General features: G+C 35.1%; 3 protein-coding genes across 4 annotated transcripts; 1 reads left to right on the forward strand and 2 right to left on the reverse strand.

Moving 5' to 3' along the window:
* The first annotated feature begins 1,857 nt into the window (after positions 1 to 1,857).
* LOC136807580 (uncharacterized) lies at positions 1,858 to 27,368 on the forward strand. Its single transcript, XM_067064165.1, has 17 exons — positions 1,858 to 2,043; positions 2,670 to 2,924; positions 12,416 to 12,829; positions 13,314 to 13,479; positions 14,012 to 14,135; positions 14,487 to 14,554; positions 21,378 to 21,495; positions 21,835 to 21,938; positions 22,527 to 22,626; positions 23,129 to 23,282; positions 23,479 to 23,545; positions 23,974 to 24,040; positions 24,415 to 24,491; positions 24,890 to 25,019; positions 25,217 to 25,246; positions 25,669 to 25,839; positions 26,579 to 27,368. Exons 1-17 carry the CDS (start codon positions 1,986 to 1,988, stop codon positions 27,017 to 27,019), a joined length of 2,544 nt encoding a protein of 847 aa, XP_066920266.1. The 5' UTR covers positions 1,858 to 1,985; the 3' UTR covers positions 27,020 to 27,368.
* Positions 3,747 to 6,024, reverse strand: LOC136807578 (uncharacterized). The gene is made up of 2 exons (XM_067064161.1): positions 5,182 to 6,024; positions 3,747 to 4,661 (listed from the first exon to the last, which is right to left on the reverse strand). Exons 1-2 carry the CDS (start codon positions 5,880 to 5,882, stop codon positions 4,496 to 4,498), a joined length of 867 nt encoding a protein of 288 aa, XP_066920262.1. The 5' UTR covers positions 5,883 to 6,024; the 3' UTR covers positions 3,747 to 4,495.
* On the reverse strand, positions 14,947 to 20,424 carry LOC136807579 (uncharacterized). 2 transcript variants are annotated; one of them, XM_067064162.1, is made up of 3 exons: positions 20,216 to 20,424; positions 16,152 to 17,002; positions 14,947 to 15,859 (listed from the first exon to the last, which is right to left on the reverse strand). In XM_067064162.1, the coding sequence occupies exons 2-3, from the start codon at positions 16,985 to 16,987 to the stop codon at positions 15,259 to 15,261; spliced, it is 1,437 nt and encodes a 478-aa protein (XP_066920263.1). In that variant the 5' UTR covers positions 16,988 to 17,002; positions 20,216 to 20,424; the 3' UTR covers positions 14,947 to 15,258. The 2 variants fall into 2 exon arrangements, with proteins under 2 accessions (XP_066920263.1, XP_066920265.1); XM_067064164.1 differs by lacking the exon at positions 20,216 to 20,424 and adding an exon at positions 18,078 to 18,146.
* Positions 27,369 to 27,735: the final 367 nt, after the last annotated feature.

Consider the following 27,735-nt stretch of genomic DNA (forward strand, 5'->3'; position numbering starts at 1 on the left):
CATAAGTTAAAGTTATACATCTTGTAAATTTGAACAAGTACAGAAGCACGAAACTTTAAGTTTGAATTATTGAAAGGAAACTTTTAAATTGTATATTTTAATTATCAAAATTTATTTTAATGTTTATTTCTTTTATTTATAGGGAAATGAAAAAGTAATGGGAAATGCAGTATCTATAGTCCATGGATTTTTTGATCAGCATTTGTTATTGAAAGCATTATGTTTGGACCTTGCTATACAATGGGTAGTATGGCCAATATCTTTCTATTACCGAACTGAGAAATATTTTGATCTAACTGGTGCATCCACCGTCACCTATATATCATGGGTTACTTTGCTATGGGCAAAAAGAGGCACTGATCTACGCTTTTTTAAAAGACAAATTTTTCAAAATTTTTGTGTGTCTGTATGGGCCATTCGCTTGGGTACTTTTTTATATGCAAGAAGCAGCCGAGTAAAGAGATTTTTAAAATTCAAAAATGATTTTGTTGTTAGTTTTAAGTATTGGACCATTCAAGGTCTCAATATCTATTTGACTTTACTGCCAACTCTGATTGTTAACTTGAAATTGGAAGATAAACCTATGAATTTATTTGACTATATTGGATACTCTCTTTGGCTTATTGGGTTTTTCACAGAAGCTATTGCTGATTACCAAAAATGTGTTTTCCGAGATACTCCTTGTAACCGTGGAAAATTTATCACGACTGGGTTATGGAGTGTTTCTAGGCATCCTAATTATTTAGGTGAAATCATTATTTGGTTTGGCTTGTTTTTACCAGCTTCAAATACTATGGAGGGATGGGAGTACCTTTCACTGGCATCTCCTTTATTAGTAACTTACCTGCTTACTAATAAAACTGGTCTACCACATTTGGAAAGACAAGCGGATCAACGGTGGGGTAGCTTAGTTGAATATCAAATTTATAAGAATAGAACTGCAAAGTTGTTTCCTTTTATATGGTAAAATTGATTCGACATGAGTAATTTTTGGAAAATTTCAGTGTTATAGTTTGATATTATGTAAAATGAATTTTTAGTAATAGTTATCGCACGGTACTAAGTACCATATGGGATAGAAAACTCTGAACGAGAAAAATATATCCTATAGTGTACGAGTAAAAGTGTGATAACTGGTTTATCGTCAACTTGAAAAATATCAGCAATCTTTTCTCTCTCCTCATTTGTGTCTCTTCTTCTTTGTTTTGTTTTTCTTACAATCTTTTACCAATCTTTCTTTTCCTCTATTTTGATGAAATTAACATCAAAACATTCGAAAAAATAATCGAATGGTCCTTAAAAACATTTTTTGATAAGTTGTTGTGGATTGCAAGCGAAACGCAAACATTTCTAATCATGAAATTGTATCAAATACGACCTCTCGCTTCCCAGACCCCTTTTTGAACGCGGTCTTGTATTCGTATGGTACAATATGAAATACAGCATTTATGTACGCGTTTTTAGCTAATCAGATTGCTCATATTTTTGATGTTGACGATAATGTTTGATAATTCGGTTTCAAATTTGTTTTATTTATTTTTTTCCTAATATTATTATTTTTCTAGGTATTTATGATTTTATAGTTCTAATTTCTATATTTTTGTAACTCGATAATCTGTAAATAGTTTTTTTAGACAAAGTTACCTTTTTGTACTCATGTATTATCTCGAAAGACTTTAGTATATACTTCATTTTATAACTTTTTTTTTACTTTTAAGAATTGTTATTCCATTGCCCATAGCGATATATTTTTCCATTCATTCATTATGAAAAAAATGTCTTTGAATTCACAATCTTGAATGTTAATTCAGTATCATAAATTTATTATTTAAAATACATATTTTGATTAATCAAATCACTTTATCTGATTTGGCAAGTTTTGAAAGATTACAAATTTTTAGTATTTTTTCTGATTATGATTATTTGATAATGGGGATAATGGAATGGTGATTAAAATTTACAAGACTTAGAGGTTTACCTATAAAATGATAATAATATATAGATATTACTTGTTTATGCTGGTGCAAGTCGGAATAGCAAGGCGTAAGTAAAGGTTGCTACCCCCCCCCCCTTAACCATATGCTTTTCTTATTTTGATTTTACTTCTTATATAACATCTTTTTCAGAGACATGTACTTCAAAGACAAATTTTTTCATTCTGCTTAATCAAAATACAGCTGACGCTCTCTAATTCTATTTTCAAAGGGAATACACAGGTTGCAAAATTAAAGTCTGAAGACAAATCATGCTTTTACTCGAAATTTTTATGTGCTTGTTACTTAACTTTAATTTCTGATTGGTTAGAATTTATTGACACTAATAGAGTTATCAGCTATAAGTTGTAAAGCAAGTAACATGGGGATAAAATCACTTGAACTTTTTCCAGTAATCACATATTTTGACTGCATTAATATAATTTTGCAACCCGTGTATTGGATTTTGATCGAATAAGGAGCGTATCAAATAATAGAGTGTCGTTTATGAGTGTTTTTTGTTGACGGTGACTTTTAATATCATCGAATAATGGAGCGTATCGAAAAGTAGAACGTCGAATTAGAGAGGGTCAACTGTATTTCTCAATAAAACTTGGAACTTTCGACAGTCAACATACAAAGAGTTTATATTTTGACAAAGAGTTGTCTTAATAAATCAATGTCTTCACTTTTCAGTTGAAATAATATCACCAAACACTGTTCGAAATGACGTCACTGATGAGACTTACAATAGCGTCTTACTTAACCCCATGGTTCAAGAACTGGTGGACTATGTTGCCGGTGTACGGGACAGATCGTACGATTACATCCCCGATGATGTAGGCCTGGTGCAAAGCATCATGTCAGCACAGATGACTATGTTCCAACTGGCTTCGTATTATGCTCAATTTTATTCCGAAACATCGATCACTCGTTACGAAGGAGGTCTGGGTATGGAGCATTTTCCTTTTTCTTCTTTCTTTTACAGTTGTTAGTATTTGAGTGATCATGACATCAGCATACCTTATCGGTGAAAACTTTGTCGGGGAAAAGTGACAAAATTTTGGACAAGTGACGAATATTTTTCCCCGATGAAAATTTTCCCCGGCCTTAATGCGTTTACCAACTACCAGCAAGTGACGAATATTTTTCCCCGACTAAAATTTTCCCTTACGAAGTTTTCCCCGATAATATACATGGACATTGAAGCGCGAAACTCTGCCACTAAAGCCAAAATGAAGGATTATGAAAGGGAATTGCTGTAACAAAGAAGTTAACAAAAAATATAGAAGTGTCTACACCATGAAAGTAGAAGGGCCAAAAATATAGTGATAAAGGAGGCGTCAGCGGGGGAAATTTGGGATTTTAACCCCCCCTGATATACCTTAAAATGGCCCTATTTAAGACTGGTTTTGCCCAGAAAACAAGCTATGGAAGTTGTCTGGATCGTTATATTTCAAAAATTATTTATTATTTGAAAAAAGTGAGGGTCAAATCCCCCTCCCCTTGGATGGCGTGGGTTATTTGAAAACAGTAGATATTTTGTACCTATTCTGTCGAGGTCTGCAAGTGAAAGGTTATAAAAATTGACTTCCGAGTTGATATACAGTATTCTATCCATAACTCAAACTCTTACGGGGGACGAAAATTTGTTTGAGTTTTAAGGAAATTTCGAGTTATGGAGTAAAGTCTTAAAGGCATTGCTAACTGAAGGGACGAGAAAACCTGTTCGATTTAAGGAAAACTGTTCTAGTTAAAGGGACATTCGAGTTATAGAGGTTCGAGTTAAAGAGACTCTCTTGTGTACTTTCGTTCATCTTTTATCAATTTTGATTTTTACAATGTCGTTGAAAAGATCTGAAGCGTACAAAACTTTTCTTTTCCCTCATACAAAAAATATTTTCAAATTACGATTTCCTTTATGTTTACGTCACCTAATATTAAAAAGTTTCAAAACCAGAGAAAGATTTTCTGACGTTGCTCAGATATGGATGATTGATTGCGTTCGATTATATAATTATTCCTATTTACAATTTTTCATGATATTTTCAAATTTCGAGAAGGATATTTTTATTTACATGAGGTTATTCTACAGGTAATTAAAATATAATTATTAAATACCCTCCATTTAATTCGTTAAAATAATTTGCAAAGCTGCATTAGTTTAGATGCCAGAAGAAAGCAAGTCTTTTTTCACCAGGGTTGCTCCTTGGTTCCAACATAATCAGTCCTTCTTATACTGCACCAAAAGAAATTTCAAGTCTTTTTTAAACTGCCTTTTTGAACAGTTGCTTTCTATGTAACAGTTTGTAACAGTTTTGTTTTTTTAATTTTGCCTGTTATTTTTGGAAGTTTTTTATTCGAATGCTCTGTCCAATTGGTTAAGAACTGATCACCTAATTCCAGTTTCATTATGTCTGTCAACCTTGGCAATAGTATGAATTGCCGACATAGTTAAGGTCCAGTATCCTCAAATTGGATTGTTTATGCCATCCTATCTGCTCAGGTAATCAAAACTCCTTCTAGCAGTTGAATCTGCATCGTCTATTATACGAGTTATAACACAAGATCACGTCACAATTGAGAACAGCTGTATTGTTATATTGTTGTGGCACGTCGTTCATGAAGACTGAAAACCATAAAGTGTAACGTGTTTTCATTAATGTCTCCACTCCTTGCCTTGCACATCTGAAATCACAAAGAAAACGTTTTATACTTTCAAAAGCAACGGTCAGATTTAAAGATTCTAAAAGTTCATCAAGAAGAGTCTTGTCAAATAAGGAGCAGTTTTGTTCTCTACAAGGGGCCGTGAATAGTAATCAGTTTGGTCGTAACTTATCCATCTGTATCCATTAGCTTGATTGAATTTGCGTTTTGAAGACATGTTTTAAAGCTATATCTTTCTCCAAAATGTTAGAAGTGGAAGTTTTTCTTTGAAACAAAGCATATTAGTTTCAAACTTTGTGCTTTAATTATCATAAGACATATCTATATAGGCTCACGATCATATCCTTGATATTTTGAAGCCTTTCGCCCTGGAAATAGCTATTTGCAACGACTTTGACCCTGACCAACGATGTGTTAATAATCGGAAGAAAATCAGACTATGATAATGATATGAGATCCTTTGAAAGACCTTGCGTCTCTTTCGTAATACATAGTACTTACTGGGAAGTATTTGAAGATGAATAAAATCTCTGCCACTTACCCGTTATTGATAAGAACATCCCTTCTTGGATTTGCACCAGGTTTATTGCTTCCTTCTGTGATATCCAAATAACAAGATTTCACTGCCATTTCCATGTTGCGCCGTTTCAAATAACTTGGTCCTTTAATCTCAAAGAAAAAGTGCTCATTGTCTTCCAAATAGATTGTATTGTCATTCTTACGGCGACCGAAAACAGTGGTATGGTACATCCTAGGTGCTTGGTTTTCATTGGCTCGCACCCTTATTCCTTTACGAACAGGTGGAAGCCTGCGTTTGAAAAGACACGTTAAGGAATATAATGGCTTTCCATTCTTATGTCGTACTTCATTTTTATATAAGATATGTGATTGTCTTATGAAAACACTTTTCGTTCCACAATCTGACATTCCACTATTGAATATGTAATTTTCACCGCTTATATATCCGCCACATTTACCATCGGCTAGCGATAAATCCTCGAGGGCGAAGTTGGCGGCCGCCCGAGGTATAGTAACCATCATCTCAGTAGGTGTGCACTTGATGTGCGCTAAACACAATTTACAACATGGGATGGTAAGGTCTAAAGAGCATTCTTCTGAAGAGCATTGATTACAGTCTATGTCTGTTGGTAATGCGTCAGTATTGGATTTACAAAAAATGACCAGTAATATAATCAAACTGTTCACCAACATTTTGAAAAGCTTTAAATTCTCCACCAACATCAATCGAGTGGTCTGTCTCTCTACAGATTACGTTTAAGATATTGGATCTCCTCAAACTTCTCCACAGACTAAACCTCCATTTCAACCATCCCAGCTCTTGTGAAATGTCAGGACACTTTTTTGTTATGTGATTTTCAGATCTAAAATATACAACAATATCTATATTTTGTTAGTTTTATTACGTACTGTGCACCTCTTAAAGATTTTGAACATCCATTAAAAGTCAAAACATTTTCTTCAGGATTATTCTATGAAATCTTGACGTTTGAAAGGATCTTAAATTTAAAAACACAGGTCTTGTTTGAAACATAACAGTCCATCCGAAACATATTAAACTTCTTGTTTATTTTACCTATGGGTGGAAACGGGACCTACCGTACCCAATCCATTGATAGTAGAACCCCCTGCTTTTTAAGATTAAGTGAGGATTTACATACATCCAAACATGTTCAACAGGGGGTTATAATATGAATGTTATTATTATTAAGCAGAGTTTGTTTTGAAACGGATTAATATTTTTAGTTTTGTTTGAAAATATTCCAAAAAAAGCTTTGAACTGAGACTCAACATTCTGGTTGTAGAAGATTGTCGAGATTTTTAGCATAATTCTATGAAATTGAAACTTAAATTATTTCTGTTAGTTTCTTACTTGCTAGTTTTACTTCTTGCTAGTCTCTAGTCAAGTTTGACCTATCAGAAAGCATATATCTTACCCGTTTAAAGTTCAAGAATGGACCTCAATTATAAGTATGTAATCATATAGAAATCACCAAATTTGATTAAGCCGTTAGGAGATCATAATCTGATCTGAATAAGGATTACATTTCCTTTCCTTACCATAGACGGTCAACCCAGACTAAATCCATTGTCATTAGTAAGCTAAACAAGGAAAGCAAAATCCATTCCAATTACCGTAAATCCAATGTCTGTCTTTGCGCTAAATTCACATCTGTCTGAGTATTTTGTTTGTACAGTTTAGTCTCAATAACTTGAACATGCACGGAGAGCACAAATTGGTCGAGTTAAGGAAATTTCAAGTTATGGATGAAAAAAAAGACTTGTTCGGGTTATAGAGGTTCGAGTTAAAGAGACTCTTCTGTACAATGGAACCCCATCTTCGATGCAAACAAACAAAATAGTCTGCTTTATTCAGATTTCCTTGTGCCATCCTATCATGATTGAACAATTCTTTGGCTTTTCTGATCTGTATTCATCTCTCACTCCTTATCCTTCTTAAATTCACCATTGAAGGTATTTCTATTCCTTTACATTCTTTCAACCACTACACTTTATTAAGGAAAAAAAATAAGTACTGTATACAATTTTATTCAGCCTCTTCAAACAAACATTGAGAGATACCAAAATCAAAATGAATTTCCATCTCAAGCAAGATATGTTGATTGAAATGATTCTCTGATAAACATACAACGTATTAGAACTGCTTCCTTTATCTGCTACGTCTCATAAAATATGACATCCCTTCTAATTGTCTTACAAATTACCCTCCTAATTGTACAGAAGGGTATTTTCTTTTAGATTGTCTTAGAAACATTGATCAAGAAAGGCCAACCCACAAAAATGAGGTTTTGTTTGGTCAATGTTTTAAATGATGTAATCTTTAGTTCTGTTGTTTTCATCTACCAGTTGCCATGAGGACCACTATTTATATTGATAATCCTTACTTATCAACCCAGCTTTTGTTGAAATTGTTGGAATAGTTCATGGTTTTTCACTTCAACTGATGATTAATTACTTCGTGTTTTTCAGAAGGCACGAAACGATATTAGTGACTATAGGGTGCAAACTCCATCTTCCTTCCAGCATCTATACTGATAGTCTGGCAGTGATTCTGTCTGGCAGTGATTCTTGGAAAAACAAGAGCTTTCTAAAAACCTAGAACAATTCTATTGCTGAATTTCTTATCTAAACTGCTTTTTATTGTCACCAAATCACGGTTAGTGGATTCTCCTGAATCCCCTGTAAATCAACTGACGTCTAATCTCAATTCAAACTTCTCAATCTCTTTCTTCCTCCATCATATTAAACAACATGTGCAACCAGTTGCATACAAAATCAGACAAAATGCTCTTAATTACATGCCAACATACTTTTAAGTGATTTAGATACTTTTTACGACATCATTTTTGAAATTCTTGAACAATTATTCCTGAGGTTTTGTTGCTGGAATCTTCTTAGCATGTCTGATGAAAATTCCATTCCCGAGTAAAGCAGTACTTTTAATTGTTACAGAACAAGCATTGGGCTTTTCCAGAAAAAAATCGTGCACCCCCTGTTGAGGAGGTCCATTTCCGTTCCAAGGGGGTAAGGTTTGAAATGCACTGGATTTCCATAAGGGTAGACGATAATCCGTCAAAAATAAGCGGAATTCCAAGGGGGTAATGATTGAAAATTTGTAAAAATTCGGAATTCCAGAGGGGTATGATCCTGAAATTGCCTGGAATTCCAAGGGGGTAGGTCACAAAAGGTTGGACCTCCTCAACAGGGGGTGCACGGTTTTTCTCTGGAAAAGCCCTCTAATCATTGCAAAACAAATGATAATATGTGCAATATCTCCGGCGTGGGTTGGGATGACATATCTCCCTATAACACGATAATTTACGATTCCAGTCTTATGCTTTGTGTAAGCCGAAACCAATAACATTGCTCAATGTTAATGATAACAGAGCTTTATACTAGTTTGAGTAAAGAAAACGATTTACATTTCTTACTCAAAGCTTCATGCCATCCAGGATGGCAGTGAAAATCCAAAAAACATTTTCACTGAAGATCTTTACTCAAACTAGATTCTAGTCTATGGACTCTCAATAAAAGTAAATTTGTAAAGTCACTTTCTGAACCAAGAAGATTTCTCTTGAGTTCTTATAGTATTTAATCCGCTCTAATCTACCCTGAAACTCATTCTGCGGTTGATATAATTACACACTTCTCTCCGCAGTAGTTGTTAACTGGTTTGTCATACAATACATACTGTAGTTTTTTTGAATAAGGCCCAGGTTTAAAATATTCAGTTAGTCTAAGGTCAGTCTCTTACTTGATTCATATTCCCTCAAAATGTCCAATTCTATCATTGCAAATATCTTATCAGCATTTTACAATTTCGTTATTTCCTAATCCTGATATTACATTTGTCAATATTTACTTTATATCTTCTCGATTTAATTGGAAAGGATCTTTTTGACACTTTCCCTCGAAGTCGAGACTCGGTGGAAAGATTTGATACCCTTGGACATATATGAGCTGAAGATGAATACTCTAAGCTGATTGATACTCTTTTTCCTTCTTTGCAATTTCGCAATAGAATTTGGTTTCACCCTTAACTTTAAAAAATGACATTTTTAGCCAATCTAAGTGCTTCAAAAAGGCAGATATTAACCATTTTGGGACGTACTTTGGAGTTAACAACAATGGTTATCTCTCTTTCGAGATAAGAGTAGATACTGTAGCCAAAATTGGAGTATGGTTAATTGTTAGTTAAATATAGCTTATCGTTGATTTATCGGATTGACCTTCATTAGACTGATTATACTACAATTTAAAAATTCTTAATTTACACGGCTAATTTTAGACATCATTGAAACAATTTTAGCATCAGGCTTAAAAGTTTTCCAATTTTTACAACACTAAACAGTTTTGATCTAAAACATCGGGAAAACTTATGTCCTATGAAATGTAGGACTGACTCTCTTATTTATCGACTACAGCTAGAAGATATTCCTGTGTAAAAAGAAAAATATTTCTCGATTCGTTTTACCAGAAGCTTGAACTATGCTATATGACTATGTAAATAACTTGTATTACACAGTCAAATTAAATTAATGTTAAGAACTTTCCTTATATTTGTTCAGTGTAACATACTCCATGTGAACGTGCTACCATAGAATTTTTCCAAAACTTTTACTTAACCTAAATAAAGTATTTTGAAATGAATTTTGCCTATTTCACAGCATCTGACTCGTAAGTTTCAATCTTCAAAGCGACAATCAAATGCCTGAGGCACATTGATTAAATAAGTTTTAAAATTCTTAAAAAGGACTAATATTTTTAATCTGATTTTTAATACTAAGTAGCTCTGGATAGCTGCTTCCAAATTGTCACAAAGATTTGTTTGACTTAGTCTTCAACGGACGCTTCGAAAGTTAAAGTGTCTATAAAGTTTAATTGAGGCATGAAAGGCATGAAAGTCCAGTGACAAAATAGTCGAAACGTTACAAGGTGCTGTTTCTTCCAAAATGAACTTGACATGCAAAACCACGGACAGCGACATGCAAATGAAAAGACCCGATACTTGGCCAAATACAGGCTTATTACAGGAGTAGGGCAAGACTTTTGCAATTCCTAGATAATGGTCTAGAAAAAAAAAGAATTTCTTCCTTTGAACACAATCTTCGACCTTCCTGTCTAAAAACGTTCGCTGCCTCGCCTATTTCATTTATGAGTTCTTTGTTGATATTCCCAAAAACTGAAAAAACCATGTTGAAAAGATCGACCAATTTCATCCAAACCCAAATTACATGTGTACGAAAGGTTTATATAAATGTAAATGCAAAAAGATATGTAACATTTAATCACTCTTATATAGTATTATATTTTCAAATTGACAGAGCAAAATCGCAAAAAATGTTCAAGCAAAATATCTAACATTTTTGGAAGTTAGGAACCCCTGAGGTTATGCAATAATTACCAATAAGGGAGACATATTTCTGTTTTATAGCATACCACATGCTACAAATTTCACTTAGTGTATTCTCTAACATATTTTAGATGTACAAAAAGATGTTTTAGTTATAAGAAACTTTGTAAGAATGTTGATCGACATTCTAACGACCTTTACCTTTAGTTGGAAACATGCTGTAAAATTTTTTGTAATTTTCACATTTGAGAGGCAAACTTTTAGGTCTTGATTCTAGTATTGTTATAAGGGCGGTATTTGGGTGACCGGGAGGTCACAAGGGCGGTATTTGGATGACCGAGTAATGATTTTTTCTCTGACCGAACAGATATTTTCTTATAAGCGAAACGTCTTAACTGATCAATAACTGTGTTTTCCAAGCGGGATAACTTTCATACAAACACTCAGTTATATTTAAATGTTTCTTAACATTGCTAAATAGTGATTACTTTTCTCATGAATTGTCCAGTTAAAAGTCTACAAAATTCCACGTATACACCAAAAAAGATACTAAATTTCTTGACATTTTACTTTTTAGTATACTTTCATTTTGAGAAATACAGCCTTCGATAGTATTGTTAAGATTCTTAAGTTTCGGAAAAAGTTCAAGATTCAGCTAAATATAAATTAAATTTTTTAAATTCTTTTCCTGAATTCTTGAAATTTCTACTTTGCTACCCTCACTGGTTTAGGGTTCCTTTATTGTATATTTGAAAACGAAATAATTCATCATACCATCACATGTCAAAGCACTATCCCACGTTTTCTTTTATAAGATCATCCAAAATTCTTTAAGCCTTCGGATGTTTTTAACTTTTTGAGTTTTAAGCCTAAAGATGTTCTTAACATGTTCTTATTTTCACCATTTTATAAGTATTTTTGCCTATTTTCCTAAGAAATTGGGTGTGTTAGGGTCTCCAAAGCCTTAAAATGTTCTTAACAGGTTCTTAACATTTTGGTCATCGAAGCCTTATGTTCTTGTATAGTTTGTTCTTATAAAAAACATGTACTCGTGTTTACTATCCTACCAATGTGCCTAAAGACGCTTTTGGATCCTTGTGGTGTAATTCAAGAAATAACAAATCCTAGCTACCAGCTCTGATCACTCTTGGTATTTTTCCTTTACTTCAAGCCTCGCCATTTTTCAGCTGCAGCATACTTCGAATCTTATTTCGGAATGTCTTGTACTGATCTATTTATATCAAATGTCTTTTATTGCCAGCTCTGATCTCTCTTGGAAATTTTCCTTGGTCTCTCTGATTTTCCATGAGAATTTTCTGAAAGTAAAACATGTGACTTTTTCAAGATTTGGGGAATTTCCGGAGCCGTCTGTGCAGAATCTTAGTTTTCTGAGATTTGCGGTACATTGTAAGTAAAGGCTAGCAGGAATATAAAAGAGAATGAGTCATTTCGAGACGACGAGGGTTCGAAAAAGAATTTTAGTATTCCAAATTTGTAAACTTGCCGATTTCCATTTACTCGCATATTTTTGCAACAGAATTTGAATTGTGACACTCAGGAGGAGTCATGCATACTTAAATTCCTTTTGTAGAAAACACTGTAAAGATATAAAAAGGTTTTGCAATTGAACGGAACTTCTCATTCTTGCTCGACTTTTCATTGAGCCCTCTACTATCTTCAAATCACAACAACGATGCTCTCTTATTCAAGGGAAGTTGGATTTTCATCGAACAAGGGAGCTTATCGAATGGTAGAGCGTCGTTTATGAGAGTTTCTTGTTGACGGTGACTTTCAATATTATCGAATAATGAGACGCTTCGAATAATAGAACGTCGAATTAGAGAGTGTCAACTGTATTATATTTTTCTCATTTTCTTTGTAGCTATCGAGTTCGAGACACATCGATGTGATAAAGTTCATGACGCTAAATTTCCAAGAAGCCGCACTAATACCATTCCGTGGACGTTTTACCGGGATTCTGCGTATGTGCGGATAAATTGCGGTCTTCAAACCAGCTCCAATTCACGTAAGCGACGGACTGTGGAAGCTGTTGAAAGCACCAAGAAGAAATACAGCCGTCAAAGAAGAGCTTATGTGAAACAACTGACTCCCAATGAAAGTATGTTCCATAATGGAAAAGATTCATCTGCTCCTGAGCTAACGCGAACGTGCGGTTCACGCATGGTCAGTGTGAAGACGACTTCTTATTATTTGACGGTCGTGTTCAGAGCTGATGATACTGTTGGAGGGACAGGATTCAAAATGAATTGGACCCTCAGTCAAGGTCTTGAAAAACGTAAGTTAATCGGAAACAACATATAGACGGAGTCATATTTTGAGCTTTTACCAAATCAGTACCCTGTACCACCCAAAACTTTCGAGGACGATTTTTTTATTCCACGCGTGTTTTCCGCGAAAAAGAGTTTAGTACAGTCTATCGCCAGGGAAAGCTAATTTTTCTGTTGACTAGAGCCTAATTCTGGCTGAGCTTTGCTTTTTGATAACTTTGGTCTCCTTTATCGAATCATTACCGAGTTTATGTATATGTGTTTTCTGCAACAGAGAAGGTAAGGTTCTAATTTGTTTACATCCTGAGTGATTTAGGACGATGGTAAATCAACACTTTTACCGTCCTCGATTTTGTGGGTTTTACCAAATCGCTTCTGCCACTTCCCCGTCCTCAAAAGTGCAAATACTCTCTGACTCTATTGACACGGGAGGTTGCAATTTTCATCTAATGCAACGATAAAACTTTATATTTCCTTCCTTTTCATCTTTAGATCCTGGCTATGTTTTGACATCAGTGATCGCAGTGGACCAAGTGGGTGATCTGAGTTCGGATACTTTCGATTTCGACACTTTGGAGATTGGGCAAGAACACGACGATCATTTCATTAGTGATTATAAACTCAAATTGACTGACCCTTCCACCTGCCCTTTGGAAAAGTAAGTTTCGAAAACTACGCACACTTTCTCAGAATTGTTTATCCTTACTTACAGTACAATACAGTAAAAAAAGATACCCTCAACGGTAATTATGAATTATGCAGCTATTTATTGTGAAATGTTATAGCGAGAGGACCCTTTGAAAATACTTGGTAGATTAGTATTACATGTAGTATTGAGCCATTCCATCCAGACAGGGTTGGACGTGTATTTCCAGGGGCTAACCCGAAAAGAATTTTCAAGGGGTCGAAAGGAGTATTTTTCTCAATTTTCCAGGGGGTAAAATGTTATTCTAAAACTTAGGGGTAAAAACTGATTTTAGTTCGTCCTTCCTCAATCTCAGGTATGAAAAGAATTTTTCCAAGGGTTCTATGCAAATTTTGCCATTTTTAAAAATTCATTTTTAGCTTAAAAAGTTGATCCCTGTTTGGATTTTTAACCCTCATGAGTAATTGAGTAAACTTCAAAAAAAATTGTATTGCTGTAAAGAGAATATTGGACATGCTTATTCTTTATGATTTTCTTCCTCCAGCGATGACACATTGTGTTACTTCGACTCGACGCCATCATTGATCAGTAAGATCATTGCAGTTGATATGGAACCAGCGCTGCAATTACCACAAGATGCTGTTGAAGTCGTCTTCGAACATGTTTTTGTAAGTTGAAAGATTTTTGGGTTCCAGATAATTAATAGTCAGTTTATTTAGAGGGTCAGTTTTCAAATTTATACCGCCTCCTAAACTATTCCCTTTTTTAGTGAACGATGGGATCGTCTAATCTATAATGAGCACGAAACCATTAGTGGATACCGGCTGCTTAGATATTTGAGCGCGAGGGAGGTGTTTTATTGACTTATAAAAGACTGGTTCTTAGAATAATTATCAAAAGTTTGAACTCATCAATGAAGGTCAACTATGTTGTGGCTACTCGAACTCTCATATATTCATGCTCGTGTGGGACCACTTGCTTTTAAAACCACTTGAAGAATCTTTTAAAATATTTTATAGGAAGTGGACAAGTATCCAGAGCTTTATGAATCACCGAAATACTGTTTGGTTTGGGACCCATCTACACCGTAAGTCTTTCTTTTCTCTTTCACATAGGCAATTTCACGGTTGATATGAATCATAGGTAATCATGACTGATTCCTCATAACGGCTCCCTGTTGGTTGGACGCAAAAAACTAAAGTTTTAGACCAACAGAAAACCGTTATCAGAGCGTTGTGGTCCTGATTACCCATGATTCCTTGCGACCATGAAAAGGCATATAATGCTTTAAATGACTCGTTAGCCGAAACAAGTTCTACCGCTTTTGGACAATTCTAATCTGATTAGGGTCTTTTCAATGCTTTTTAGAGGAAAATTACTCTGATTACCCCCACTAAGGTCAACAATACTGCCAACCCCGCTAAAGCGTCCAAATTTAGAATTTTGGTCAAGCGTAACCGTATTATTACAATAGTAGTATTTATTTGTAGTAAGTATCTTTCTTACAAGATATTTGTGGTCACACTCTCAATAGAACTATAAAAAAATATATATCTGACCAACTCCAAAATGAAATTCGTTACAATACTATATACACATGCCAAATATGACATCTTTCGCCATGTTTTTGTATAAGACATAAATTCACTGTTGTTCTTTTTTCGAATTAAATCAAAAAGTGTCAAATCCTGCAAATCTGAAATTGGTGTCCGTTGTACGTTCAATTTTCGTTCCCTTTATACAATCTTCAATCTCTCAAACGTAGGTATGCCTTATTAAGATGCATTATATTCATTTCCGTATAGCTTTCACTCTCACTGGTTTATCTGAACCAATGATTCGCTTAATTTTCTTACCGGACCATGAAGGTTGTCCGTCGTACTCAATTCTCAATGTCAAAAGGTGCATTACAAAGACCTTTGCAAAGGTTAAGGCTAGTTTTTGACCTCCACATTTATGTATATTCGGCACACTGTCTTGTAAGAATGGAGCGCCAAAACATGTTAAATAGTCTTTGAGATGTGGTTGTCGCTGGAAACGGTCAGGGTCTAATTTATCTGGATTGTCGAAGATATCGGGATCTCTTTGACTCAAATAGACGTTTCCACACAAGAGATCGTCTTTGTTGACCTGATAGTTACCGGATTTTAACGGAAGTACGAAGTTCTCCGTCACTCTCCGGAACACAAACGAAGCGGGCGGGAATAAGCGAAATATCTCAAGTGTATAATTCTCCACATCAGTTGCACTATTTAATTCTGTTGTTTTGTCGGTGCTTTGGTGAAAGTTTGAGGCATCGTTTTGTAGTTTGATCTGTTTGTCTTCAGAGAGGTTGGATAAATGAACAAGGGCGGAAACGACAAACCCGTGTAATGCTTTATAAGCATTGAAACTAGAAGAGAAAAAAATAAGAATGTTTTATCATCAAAACCATGTATAATACCCAATTTTGCTACTTTATTCCTTCACCTTATCGCAATCGATGCGACGAATAAGTTAGAAGACACAATTTTTGAAAGTGCTATCAATGCAACACAGACCTTTTTAAAGAAGATTACTTAACTTGATTGATTGGGTGGTTGCTTCGTCTCAATTCCCTGAGGCGAATTATGAAAAACATATCAATATGAGTAATTGCTTATTTTGACACTATCCTATCTTTAAAGCCAATAAATAATACTCACATCAAAGCAAAGATGATCTCGTTGCATATATCTTCCTCCAACAAGCCGTTCTTTTTTACTAAACCTGCAGCAAACTCACGGAAAATCGGACCTTCTTTTACCGATTGTCGTATTTTCTCATAAACCAAAGGCCCTTCTGCTCTTGCTTTCTTGAATTTCTTGATCAAGCAATTATCCATCCATTTCTTAAGGAGTTCGTTATCGATTGTTTTTCCCACAATGCATCTGGTAACGACGTTCCCAACAGCGCCAGATAATGCATCTTCGAAATCAGACGATGGTTGTGATGTCATTGTATCAATCACGTGGTCTAATTCTGAACTAATGCTTTGGGAAAGCTCGTTGATGAAATTTTTGTTACAGAATATTTTCTTTGACAGTTCGATAAAAATGTGACGTCTTTGATGGTGTATTTCGTCATTTTCGAAAATCAAAGGTGTGTGATTTCCTAAGATTTCCTGGTTGAAGACAAACATTCCGAAGCTTGGTTCTTTTCGGACGGCTGTGTTTTCGTACATTTGTCGTATGCCATCAAAACTACATAAAACGATTCTCGGCTGGTAGATAGACACCTTGTAAACATTCGATTTGTTTCGATCTCGTCTGTTCCGGTAGAAAAGGTGTCCGGATTTGACCAATCCCATCACATTGAACAAGGTTAAGCCTAAAGATCCGGGTACTTGTTGGACCCGGTCTTCCGACATATCTGCCACACTGTTAGCATTTTTGAACATCCATTTAGACAGCGTTTTTCCCATCGTCTTTTTATCTCGATCTTCTTTCTCTACTGTATCGTCTGACGGTTCTTCAAAACTCTTAACAAGTGTTACAGGCATGATTCCAATTCAATACTAAAAATCAATAGAAAAATATCAATAAAGAATTAAACTGATTTAGAAAATTAGCATCCAGCTTAGTTGAGTTTTCCCGTTGTTTCGTTGATCGCCATAGGAACTTATTAGTTAATATTCACGCAGTTTGCTCAAATTCTTGATAGCATGGTGTTAATTTTTGTGTAACAAAATTTCGTTTTGCGATTACCTCATCTCTAAGATTTTTGAATCGACAAGCGCAAATTTACACCTCAATAAAAACCCTTTTATCATTTTATAATATAAGATATCCTCTATGATAATGTTTGAGAATAGATAGTTGTTACCAAGAAAAACTTTTAGTTTAGTCAAAAATACTTTTTGCCCTCTAAAATGTACTTTGGCCGACGATCGATCAGAAACTCTCTTTAATTCTAGTCTAGCAAGCTAGACGACTAATTCAGACATAGTAGAAATAACGCAAAAAGTAATGGAGTGAACAAATTTTATACCAGCTAAATCCCGTAACAATAATCATATTATCATATAACGCCTATACTATGCATTATGAACGACTCCAGTCTACTTTAATTCCTTCCCTCTTCCCTTTTTATAAAAACCAAAATTGATAAAATAGTACAATAATATCACTACTGTTAATCAAGAAAATCAAGTCAAAAGATAAAAAAGTAGAGCAACCTGAGAACTTACTTATAGACTAGTAACTGTGTACTTTCTGGTGTTTTTAGTTTTCTTAAATATTGACTCAAATGTATCAATAACCAACTATATAAAACTAACTTTTTCAACTCGAAAGTTTCTCTTGTTCTATGAACAAGGGAGAAGACTTTGAATTCAAAACACTTGTATCAAATGTGTACTCTCTTTTTCCAGAAAGTATCTTCGCTAAACTTGTCTGCGGACTACCAAAATCTGAACGTAATCGAAGCTACTTTCAATACAATTATCTTAAAGATAGGATACAGTACACGGCCTGAAAGAATAACCATGAATATTAACAACAAGAATCACTTTTTTTCTGCGTACCCAACCAATCATATCTCATAAATAGTACTATAATTCTTTCAAAATCAAATTTAAGACTAAATCTTACCTAATGATTCCTTAATCAAATTAATTATCATAATTTTCACCTGACCGAACTTGACTTATATTTAATCTATCAGAAAAACAAATAATTCCTCTCTCAACATGTAACTTCACAGGAGATGAGAATTCGTGATCTATTTTCTTGCCAAGGGGTAATCACAGCAAAACGTAATCTCATTTCATACTTTAATGAATTGCCGTGATTTATTTTTACACAATATGACGTATTTTACCAATCAAAAAAGACTTGATCATCCACCCCCTGTGTGTAACCTTTAATGTTTACCCACTTATCGACACCTAACTACTCATCCCCTTTCTACATACACTGTATGAAGGGGGGGAGGTTGTAGGGGGTACGAAATACCGTTTTCCCGTTAAAGTTTTTGCTGAACCCCGGAATCCTGAAAATTGAAAAAAATCCCGTAATATCGTACTAGAAAAGGGCCGATCCTGTCACACCGTAAAAGTACAAATCCCCTATGAAGTTTTGTCTCCTTTCTTGAGTCTTCTGGTCTGATATCTTAAACTGGTATAGCAAAACCAAAATATTTCTTGACTCTGAGCTTTTGGTGTTTTTACTGATTTTCATTTACACGGGTTTTTTTATAAGAATATCCAAAAAGTCTTCGGATGTTCTTAGCTTTTGAGTTTTAAGCCCAAAAATGTTCTTAACCATTTCCGTGCCGATGTCGGCATATGCCGACATGAGCATTTTCGATTTCCTTGTCATTGTCGGGATTTGCCGACATGCGAAATTTCGACCTATTTGCCGAAAATTTATCATTTTTTACAAGGTTTTTGTATTAGGTGGTTTGAATAAAAAATTAATAGTTACAAACTTTTCTATGTTGAAAAATAACTATTCTACAATGTTCAACTCAAAGTTATAGTCCTTGGCTAATACTTCATATATTATTCAGAAAATGAACTCAAAATCGCTACTTTTTTCCCATGTCAGCATATGCCGACATAGGCAAATAGGTCGAACCTTCTTTTTTTCCGTGGCAAATAGGTCGAACCTTAAAAAATACGAACGGCGGTTAAAGGGTTAATATGTTCTTGTTTTCTCCTTTTTGTGTTTGTGTTTTTGTGTTTTGGAGTCTACAAAGGCTTAAGATTTTCTTAACTTGTTCTTGATATTTTGGCCATTGAAAGCAAAATGAAAATGTTCTTATATAGTTTGTTGTTATAAAAAAACGTGTAAATTTTACTTCTTACCACTGCAATCAAGGATTTTATTTGTTTACATGTTTTCCTGTTCAAACTATGAAGGGCACGATATGGATAGATGTTTTAGATTTATTCTCAATGAGCCTCTATGATGACCCCGTGAGGTTTTTGCCATTTTCGTTTAGCTTTTGATTTGAAATAATTTACTTTTTGATGAATTGCAGGAAAATTGTTAAAAATCACTGCTGTTCCACCTAGATATTGATGTATTCGGTTTCTGAGTTTTTCCGTTAGAAGGAATCCTGATGGGAGTACTTATAGAAATAGTGGGTACTTAGGTAGCGAGCACCTCACCAAAAACCGGGATTTTTCAGCGTAGAAAAATAGAAAGCCGTAACGTCTAGTATAGGCTAGTTCAAGCAGGATACGGAGATGTGATGCTATTTTGTGCTATTCTAGATGCTATTACAGTATAGGAACTTTGAGGAAAAGTAGATCCATTTAAAGGAGACTTATTCCTAAATTTCAAAAGAAGATTTTTAAAAGATTACAGCTGCAAACCCCGTCGGTCTCTTTCTCAGAGAGAGAGAGGAAATGCCATTTTATTGGAGTGACCATAGTTTTGTTTAGTAGGGCTAGTTGAATATAATACTAGTAAATCAATGCTTACAAACTAATATCTGGTATGTATACTTCCTTACTACACAAACGATTTCGCAAGCAAAGAAATTCTCATCAACTTAACAACCTGAACTTTCTCGTGTTTGTGTACATAAAATATAGTTGTGAATTTTAATTAGTTTACCTAGTCATATCATGCAACTGTGCTACGCAATATCACTTGTGACTAACTTAACCCCCAATCCCTGTTTTCTATCAAATCAAACATAAAAACCCATACAATCCCATAGCCGCAGTGCGTTCTCCAAATTAGCCTGTGCGGATATCAGACATGTAAAAGATACTTACATCTTCTCCCGTGTGTTGCCATGGTTACAATAAACTTATGATCAGTAAAGTAAAATATATTTTCACAAAGTCATAAAAATCTCATAAATGTTTGTTAGGTTTAACGTATCTCTTTGTCCTTCGCCCCTCTGCGTATTTAAAAGATTGTCCTTTTTTAGATTCAAGATGCCTGCAAAGTGAAATCGGTGCTTTTTCCGTCGTTTTTCTGAGTGAAATTCAAGAATGAAACTTCCCTCTAACTTTTTACTTGCTAATCAATCAGTTCCCTTGCAACGAGTTCAAAACAAAGCTCAAATGATATGATGTACCGCAAAAACATAAAGACGAAATGAAACACTTACTATACTAATCCATTTTTTTTCACTCGACTGAAAATTAATCCAATCTTTTTTGATTGCTTTTCAATCCACGTTTAACATAACAGTGTTGGTTGTCAAAGCCTACACTTGATTGCTAATACACCCCCAAAAGAAAAGTTTGTAATAGAACGGTAAACAGTGCTCTAAAAGAAGGAAGAAACAATTCTAAACTTTTCTTTTCTCTGAACTTCCTTCCCAATCACAGATGAGAAACTTGTCAATGGTTAATAGCGTTACGATCTTTCAATAAAGCTGAACCAGAGCAGGCCAACCTTGTACTTGTTATGTAAAAAAAAAACGGGACTAAAATGAGCTTTAAGATTAGCCATATAACTTTTTATGAAAATGGACCCCGGAGGGGGTGGGTACTAGGTTTGCGATGTGACGGATATGTCCAAGCCAAAAATCGAAAATCGACCCTTAGAGAGAATTTTTGTCAACATTTTGGGCGAGTTTTCCCAAAATTTAGTCAAAGTTTTTGAAAATTGTGACCATTTGAGAGGGAAATTTTCGACCTTAGTGATTTAAGGAGCCTTTGAGAGACTTACCTATGAATTTGTATCCCTTTAAGGGACTTTTTATGTATGAAAAAGGGTACCCTTATGGCTTGCACATACCCGTCATCTATTTTGCCTAAGTCCCAGGAAATTAACTCAACTAACATATTTCGAAAATTCCATCGAAATTTCCGCTCCAGAGAATACGTAAAACTAAATATATTGTGATAAAAAAAAAGGAATTGTAATTGACGAAACCTTAGGATGATAAGATACTAATACTTTGACCACAATTCAATTTTATAGGAACACAGAATATGGGAGTTGGACACGAAAGAGTGGTCGTTTACATGACACAAACATTGAGCGAACAATATGTCGCTATTCAAAATCTGGGATCTTCGCTCTTGGTGCAGCTGTCCCTGTAAGCTAACCTTGTTCTTGAGCTAATATTTTAAAATCAATTTAGGGTAGACACTTTATGCTTTTGATATATCGGAGGACGCTATAAGTTGCATTAGTATATACTGTAAGTGTAGAAAACGTATAGTATAGAAACAGAAAAAATGAAGCGACTACTTTACTGTAAGTGTTGTATGATCAATGACTTTGATGCATTTATTATCCCTTCCAGCGTCTACAAAAGTTTTCAGATACAAAGTTTGGTCAGAAGTCGACTCCATTTCCTCAATCTTCAAATATATCGAAAATCGAAGCGAAATTTTATGTCACATCCCTTTATCTTTTCTATTTTCTTTTTCAGCCGCCTCAAGTACCACCACTGTTCCGTTTCACAATCAGTTGGTACTGCGGTCTTCTTTTCACATGTGTTTGGGTCATCCTCACTCTTGTCAAAACAAACTCTACGTAAGAACGTCTTACATTTTTAGGAGAATAAACTAACAATTCTTTTAGAACACAACGTTCTTTTTTGACTGGGGGTCTTATTTAGGCCCGGCGAATGGCGAATTGCGCCGGTCCAAGGCACCAAAATAACTACAATTCGCCGCTTGAAAAGTTCGGTTCGCCGCCTCAAGTACATATTTACGCTAATCAATACACTGCGCTTGCTAAGAATTGGCTGGCCTAGAATCTAGAAATCGCAAGAGTTAATTTTTCATTCGCCAGCCTACCAAAAACAAAGCAAAACCCCTGTTTGACTGAAGAAATCATTCGAAAAATATTCTTGAAATCAACTGTTCGTACCTGTGAATTAAACCAGTAATTTGTTTCAAATTCAAAAAAAGATTCACTTGCATATTTATAAAGACGTGGAAAGTAACATTAATGTTTTAGTCTTTTCCTAAAGCAAAGGAAAACATATTGCTTCGCCAAAAAGATTAAATTCCATCTCCTTGACATCTATCGGTTGTGAAATATGTTGAAAATATTGTTGACCATAGCTCAAGCACGAAAATAATTTGGTCGAATTTCTTGATTTTTAAATTTTTTTAGGAAAATGAATGTTCCTGATTGGTTGAACACGAACCAATTATGTGGCTTGTTGGTCTTTTGTTGTATCGTGTTAAGCGGAATGCATCTCGAACTTGATCCTGTGAGTCATGTTTTGACCTACTTCCAGTGTTGTAGCCCGCTATCCCGTAATAAAATATGTCAACATAATTCTCATGAAGAAACGTGTCTCTAATTCGAACCTCTATTATTCATGCATATTCTTTAATTCGAACTGAAAAATTTGTCACCTCATCTGGAAAACCGTTTAAAAAACAATCTGTAATTCCGATCTTTCTCTAGCTGCTCGAAATAAAAACGCTTTGTCCCTCGAAGATCGAATTAGAGAGTTTTATCAGAGAATATATTACGAACATTTGCGCACTTTTTGAACACCATTGGTTAACATTAATTCGTTAATATTCGATCTATTCATGATATGCACCACTGCAATGTCTTCTGACATTACATCATGGACCCAATTAGCTCATTGGTTGAAAGTGACGTAAAAGCAGTCAATACGTCACTTTCAACCAATCAGCTATTGGGTGGAACAGAAGACATTGCAATGGTGCATATCATGAATTATCTGATCGTCTTTTTAGATTCCATGCAGCATGTTGAGTTTTGCGCTGTATTACTTCGGTTTGTCAGTATTTGTATGGCATCTCCTCAAAGCTGCTCAATTCACTGGAACATTCGACAAATTTTTCCGTGCTGAAAGAAATATCTACACCTTCTATTTCTTCCTTGGGTGGGGTAAGGGATTACTTCATGTTTGCTTTGCTCAGTATTTTAATAATTGTTTACTGGATTTCATTTGCAACCATAAGATTGGATTGAAGAAAATAGTACTGTTGCAGTATTCTTCATGCTTCAATACAAAGTTTTTCAGTAATCGTATTTTTATTTCAAGTAAATTGTGAAGTTAGATTTTTTTTTTCTTTTACCAAAGGAATCCCATTCTTTATTGCTGGCATGGCAGGTGGAGCTGAATTTTATCCCCGAGAAAAGAAACAAAGGTTTGATCATCTGAACATATTCTTCATCGCGGAGAATGCAGCTTGAATTTATTGACATTTCGAGAAGAAGTCATTGCGATGCAATTTCGCGCGCTTTCGAATCTACGCCAGTCAAAACGTTCGACTTGCATTCTCCGCGATGTATTATCTCATTATCTTCATTTGTTTCTTGGTAAAAAACAAGAAGTCGAAGCGGCATGAAGGGCCAGCCACAAAACTCAAATGCTTGTTCGCAATGCCTACACTGCGTACTGATTATTACAAGGCGCCTTTCTTTCCAAAATTAACTTGAATTGACATTTTTAAAAATATACACAGCACCACTGACTGCTACATGCTAATGAAAGGGCTGATGCTGGGCCAACAACATTTTTATTGTGTTTTTTATCTATAGAGATACAACCACCTTTTCTTTTTCGTTTTTCCAGTTGTTGGCTTGCAATGAAAGGAGGCTCGATCATTGGTGAAACGGCTCCGGCGTATTTCCTCGTTGTCGTAAGTTTATAGCGATTGGCAACCTTCTGACAGTACCCCCATCTTTATCTGCCTTGGTCAACCCTCCCTGTACGAAAGGGCAAGACTTTCTCTAAGTAGCGGGAAATCTTTAATGGATGAAAATAACAGATAGGGATGTTTTATAATATGAGAGCAACTTGATGTCATTCTGATAACGCAAGTGTCATTCAAGGATTAACAGACGAATTTTTAATCTGCCACCTATGGTAGTTTGGCTCGAGGATGGTAGTTTGGGTAGAGGATGGTAGTTAGGGTAGAGGATGGTAGTTAGGGTAGAGGATGGTAGCTAGGGTAGAGGATGGTAGAAATTCTGATATATCTTATTTGATCAATTTGTTTTCTTTCTTTTCCAGTTCATCTTTTACCTGTATCGCAAAGGATTGAAACGAGCCAAGATGCAAGAAGACCTCTACAATTACCCAAAAATGTTGTAAGATCAATGAATTTACTTTTAAATATGATCATTTTTTCAAAAAGCGTAATAGCTCATGCCTTTTTTAGTGTCACTGTTTCTAATACAAATTTTTCTGAAACTATCAAAGTAGTGATTGAAAGCTACAGTTTGTCTAGAAAATAATCGGATCAGATTTTGTAAGTCAGAAATACATAAAATCATTATCTGCTCATTGAGTTTTATTGGAATTGTTAATCAATAGATTATTATTACCAAGAAGGCAGCTAAACAGGTTTTTGAATGAATATATTTTAAACGGTTTTTCCTATTTTCGGGACACACCCTGTGTGTTGAAATATTGTAAATTACTTGAGAATCTCCTTATAAACGTTACACTTTGATGTAAAAATTCTTGAAAATCTCTTTTGTCACAGCGGACGTGCAGTTGTGGATGCGACAACACTGGTCTTGTTCTGTTTGACCTGGGTCTTTGGTCTATTCTGCATTTTACACGAAGCTGATTTTGCGCCACAATTTTTCTTCTGTGTATTCTTGAGTTGTACTGTAAGTGATAAGCTCAGCTTTTCAAATTTTCTTTTCTGCTTATTAAATCTCAAATTGCACATTATGCCTGACTTAAATTTCCTCAATTCGTGATATTACAACCTCACAAAACTTTCTGCCCTTAGAATTGAAGTTTGAAGTTTTGGTATTTTTTGCATTCATTAGTATTGACCGTATATTTCCTCTTTATTTTTCAGACCATCATGCTTTGCCTTACAGCAAAACAGGTACGAATTGTATTCTTCTTTCATAAAAGTCACTTTTTTCTATCATATGGTAATCACCCGGGGGGGAGGGCACTCGATTAAAAACAACCATACGTGCGGCCCATAATCTGGCCTCGAAATTGGATCCTTACAGTGCAGAGAAAACTTTGCAAGTTTTGAGGAAATTTGAGCGAAAAATCTACCCTTACGGTGTATTTTCTTGAAAACGTTTGACCATATTCTGGCAAAATATGGTCAGATTTTCGAATTTTACACTCTTACAGTACTATTTTTTCATCTTTGCTGATTTTGAACCTTACAGAAGCTTAGAAAATGTACCCTTAAGGGCCGCACGTATGATCGGTTGTTTACCTTGAGTGCTCCCCGGGGTAATCATTTAGTCCAACCCTTTCTTCAAATGATGCCTCAATTTCTTACCATAGAATCGCCGAAGCTTTTTACGAGATTACGATTACGAAGATCAAGATAACGGCAAAGATAAGTACGAGAAACATAGAAAGTTTATTGAAGAACAAAGTGATATTGAAGATGACGCTGTCTACGAAGAACGATTGTCCAAAAAATACTTCTACAAGTGGCACTATCAGGGAGCCGTAAGTTTTAAAAATTTATCTGATTATTGTCCTTTAACACCCCTGTGTCACAGACCCGCTGGAAAATTAAGCAAAAATTTTGTCCCCGGTGGAAAGATATTCTTAAATTTCAGCCCCACTTTGAAATCGACTTTGATTTCATCCCCACTCGAAATTCCATGTTTAAAAATTGCTCTCCAAAACCATTCCCACTGGGTTTTTTAACCTTGGAACAATTGAACAGGTTTACCCCCTGCTTCAAGTAATTAAAGAATGGATTATCTCCATTCGAATTTCTATAGGAATTTTTATCCCCACTGAGGAAAAAAGCTCCACCGGGGCTGTGAGGCAGGGGTGTCCTTTACAATACAGTCAAACTTAATTATTTTTAAACGCTTTCAGACAAGAAAAAGCAAAGTAAAGAGAAAAATATAATTCTAAAATATAGAAGATTAGAAGCAGTAATGAGATGTACTCTTTGGGAACAGATTTCATTTTTAAAAGTCCTCTATATTGTTTTCGAGGTTTCAACCAATATAAGTGGTATTAAATTTTGTATTTTTTTCATCAAATTTTGGGGTTCAGAGCTCAGCCTTGGAAACGGGAAAAGGGCTAGATCACAGGGTTTTGGTTCTGCTTCAAATTTGAATCTTCATCACTTACAGCACATCTGCGCAAAAATTCTTTCTGAACCATTCTACTGGTAGTCCATATCATGAAGAATTCTTGATTATTTTACTCTTCTTTTCTTATCTTTCAGTCGGAGAAATTGGAATTGATTCTTTTAATACCGGAGCTTGCAGAGGCGACCGTGCGAAAGAACCGGGATAAGTTCGACATCACCATTCCGGTGGATGAGAACACATTGAATGATGAGTACGCCAAAGATGACACGGTGAATTATGATGATGCTGAAGATGAGGATTATGAATATGAGGGTGGTGATGATGAGGCGGAGGACGACGAAGTGGCGGCTGAAGGGCGGGAAGAGGGCGAGGACGAGGACGACGATGAGTTTTTCGATGATATAGGAGAAGAAGATGAAGACGAAGATGAAGAAAATGTAGAAGGGAAAAAGAACCGAAAAAAATCGAGAGTCAAAAGTAGTGTGAGTGGTACGTCAGGTGGTGGCGGAGAAGAGCCGGAAGGCGGAGGAGAGGCGGAAGGTGGAGAAACGAATGAGGCGTTTGAGGATGATTAATAATGATGAACAAACTAATTGTGTAACGTTCGAAAGTGAAAATATATCTCTAAAGCTCTAGAAAAGCAGACTTTTAATGATTAAAATATCCCAAACATTTTCTTGTCGAATTAAATGATTGTTCACCACATTGCTTAGTCTGAGACTGAAACTGAGAAATTAAACTTGCCCGAAAAAAGCAGGGTTATTCAATCATGGCATCATTTTACACCTGATGTACTTATCTCTTACCTATTTTATATTATCAAAGAAACAGTTTTTTTTTTATTTATCACACTCATGTAAAATTTTCTAACCGTAAAAAATATATTCTAAGAATTGGCGCGACCCCGTGCTTTTTAAATTGGAATCTGTGTTGTAAATCTCATCCTTTTCCCTAAACAACATTTCTGGTAAATACATTAACGATGACATCACAAAAAGGTTCGAACAAACGGACGTCTCTGAAATGATGACGTCAGTTTTAAGACTTTTTCGGGAAAAAACAAAATGTGCCCACCAATCGTATCTTTAAAAAAAAAGATTGAATAATTTGATAAAGAATCTCAAAGCTATAAGGTCACGCCCCTTAAGGAATTATCCCCTGGTGTTCGAGACTTATTTGCAGAGAATTATCAATGGAACTTATCTCTCAGAGAAAATCTTAAATACTATAAAGTCTTGGGGAGTAATACCATAAAAACTTATTTTTAGTACAAACTTACTTTGGCGTATAA

This window comes from Clytia hemisphaerica, unplaced genomic scaffold (assembly GCF_902728285.1).
Source record: "Clytia hemisphaerica strain Z4C2 unplaced genomic scaffold, Clytia hemisphaerica genome assembly, whole genome shotgun sequence".
In the NCBI taxonomy this organism is placed as follows: Eukaryota; Metazoa; Cnidaria; class Hydrozoa; order Leptothecata; family Clytiidae; genus Clytia; species Clytia hemisphaerica.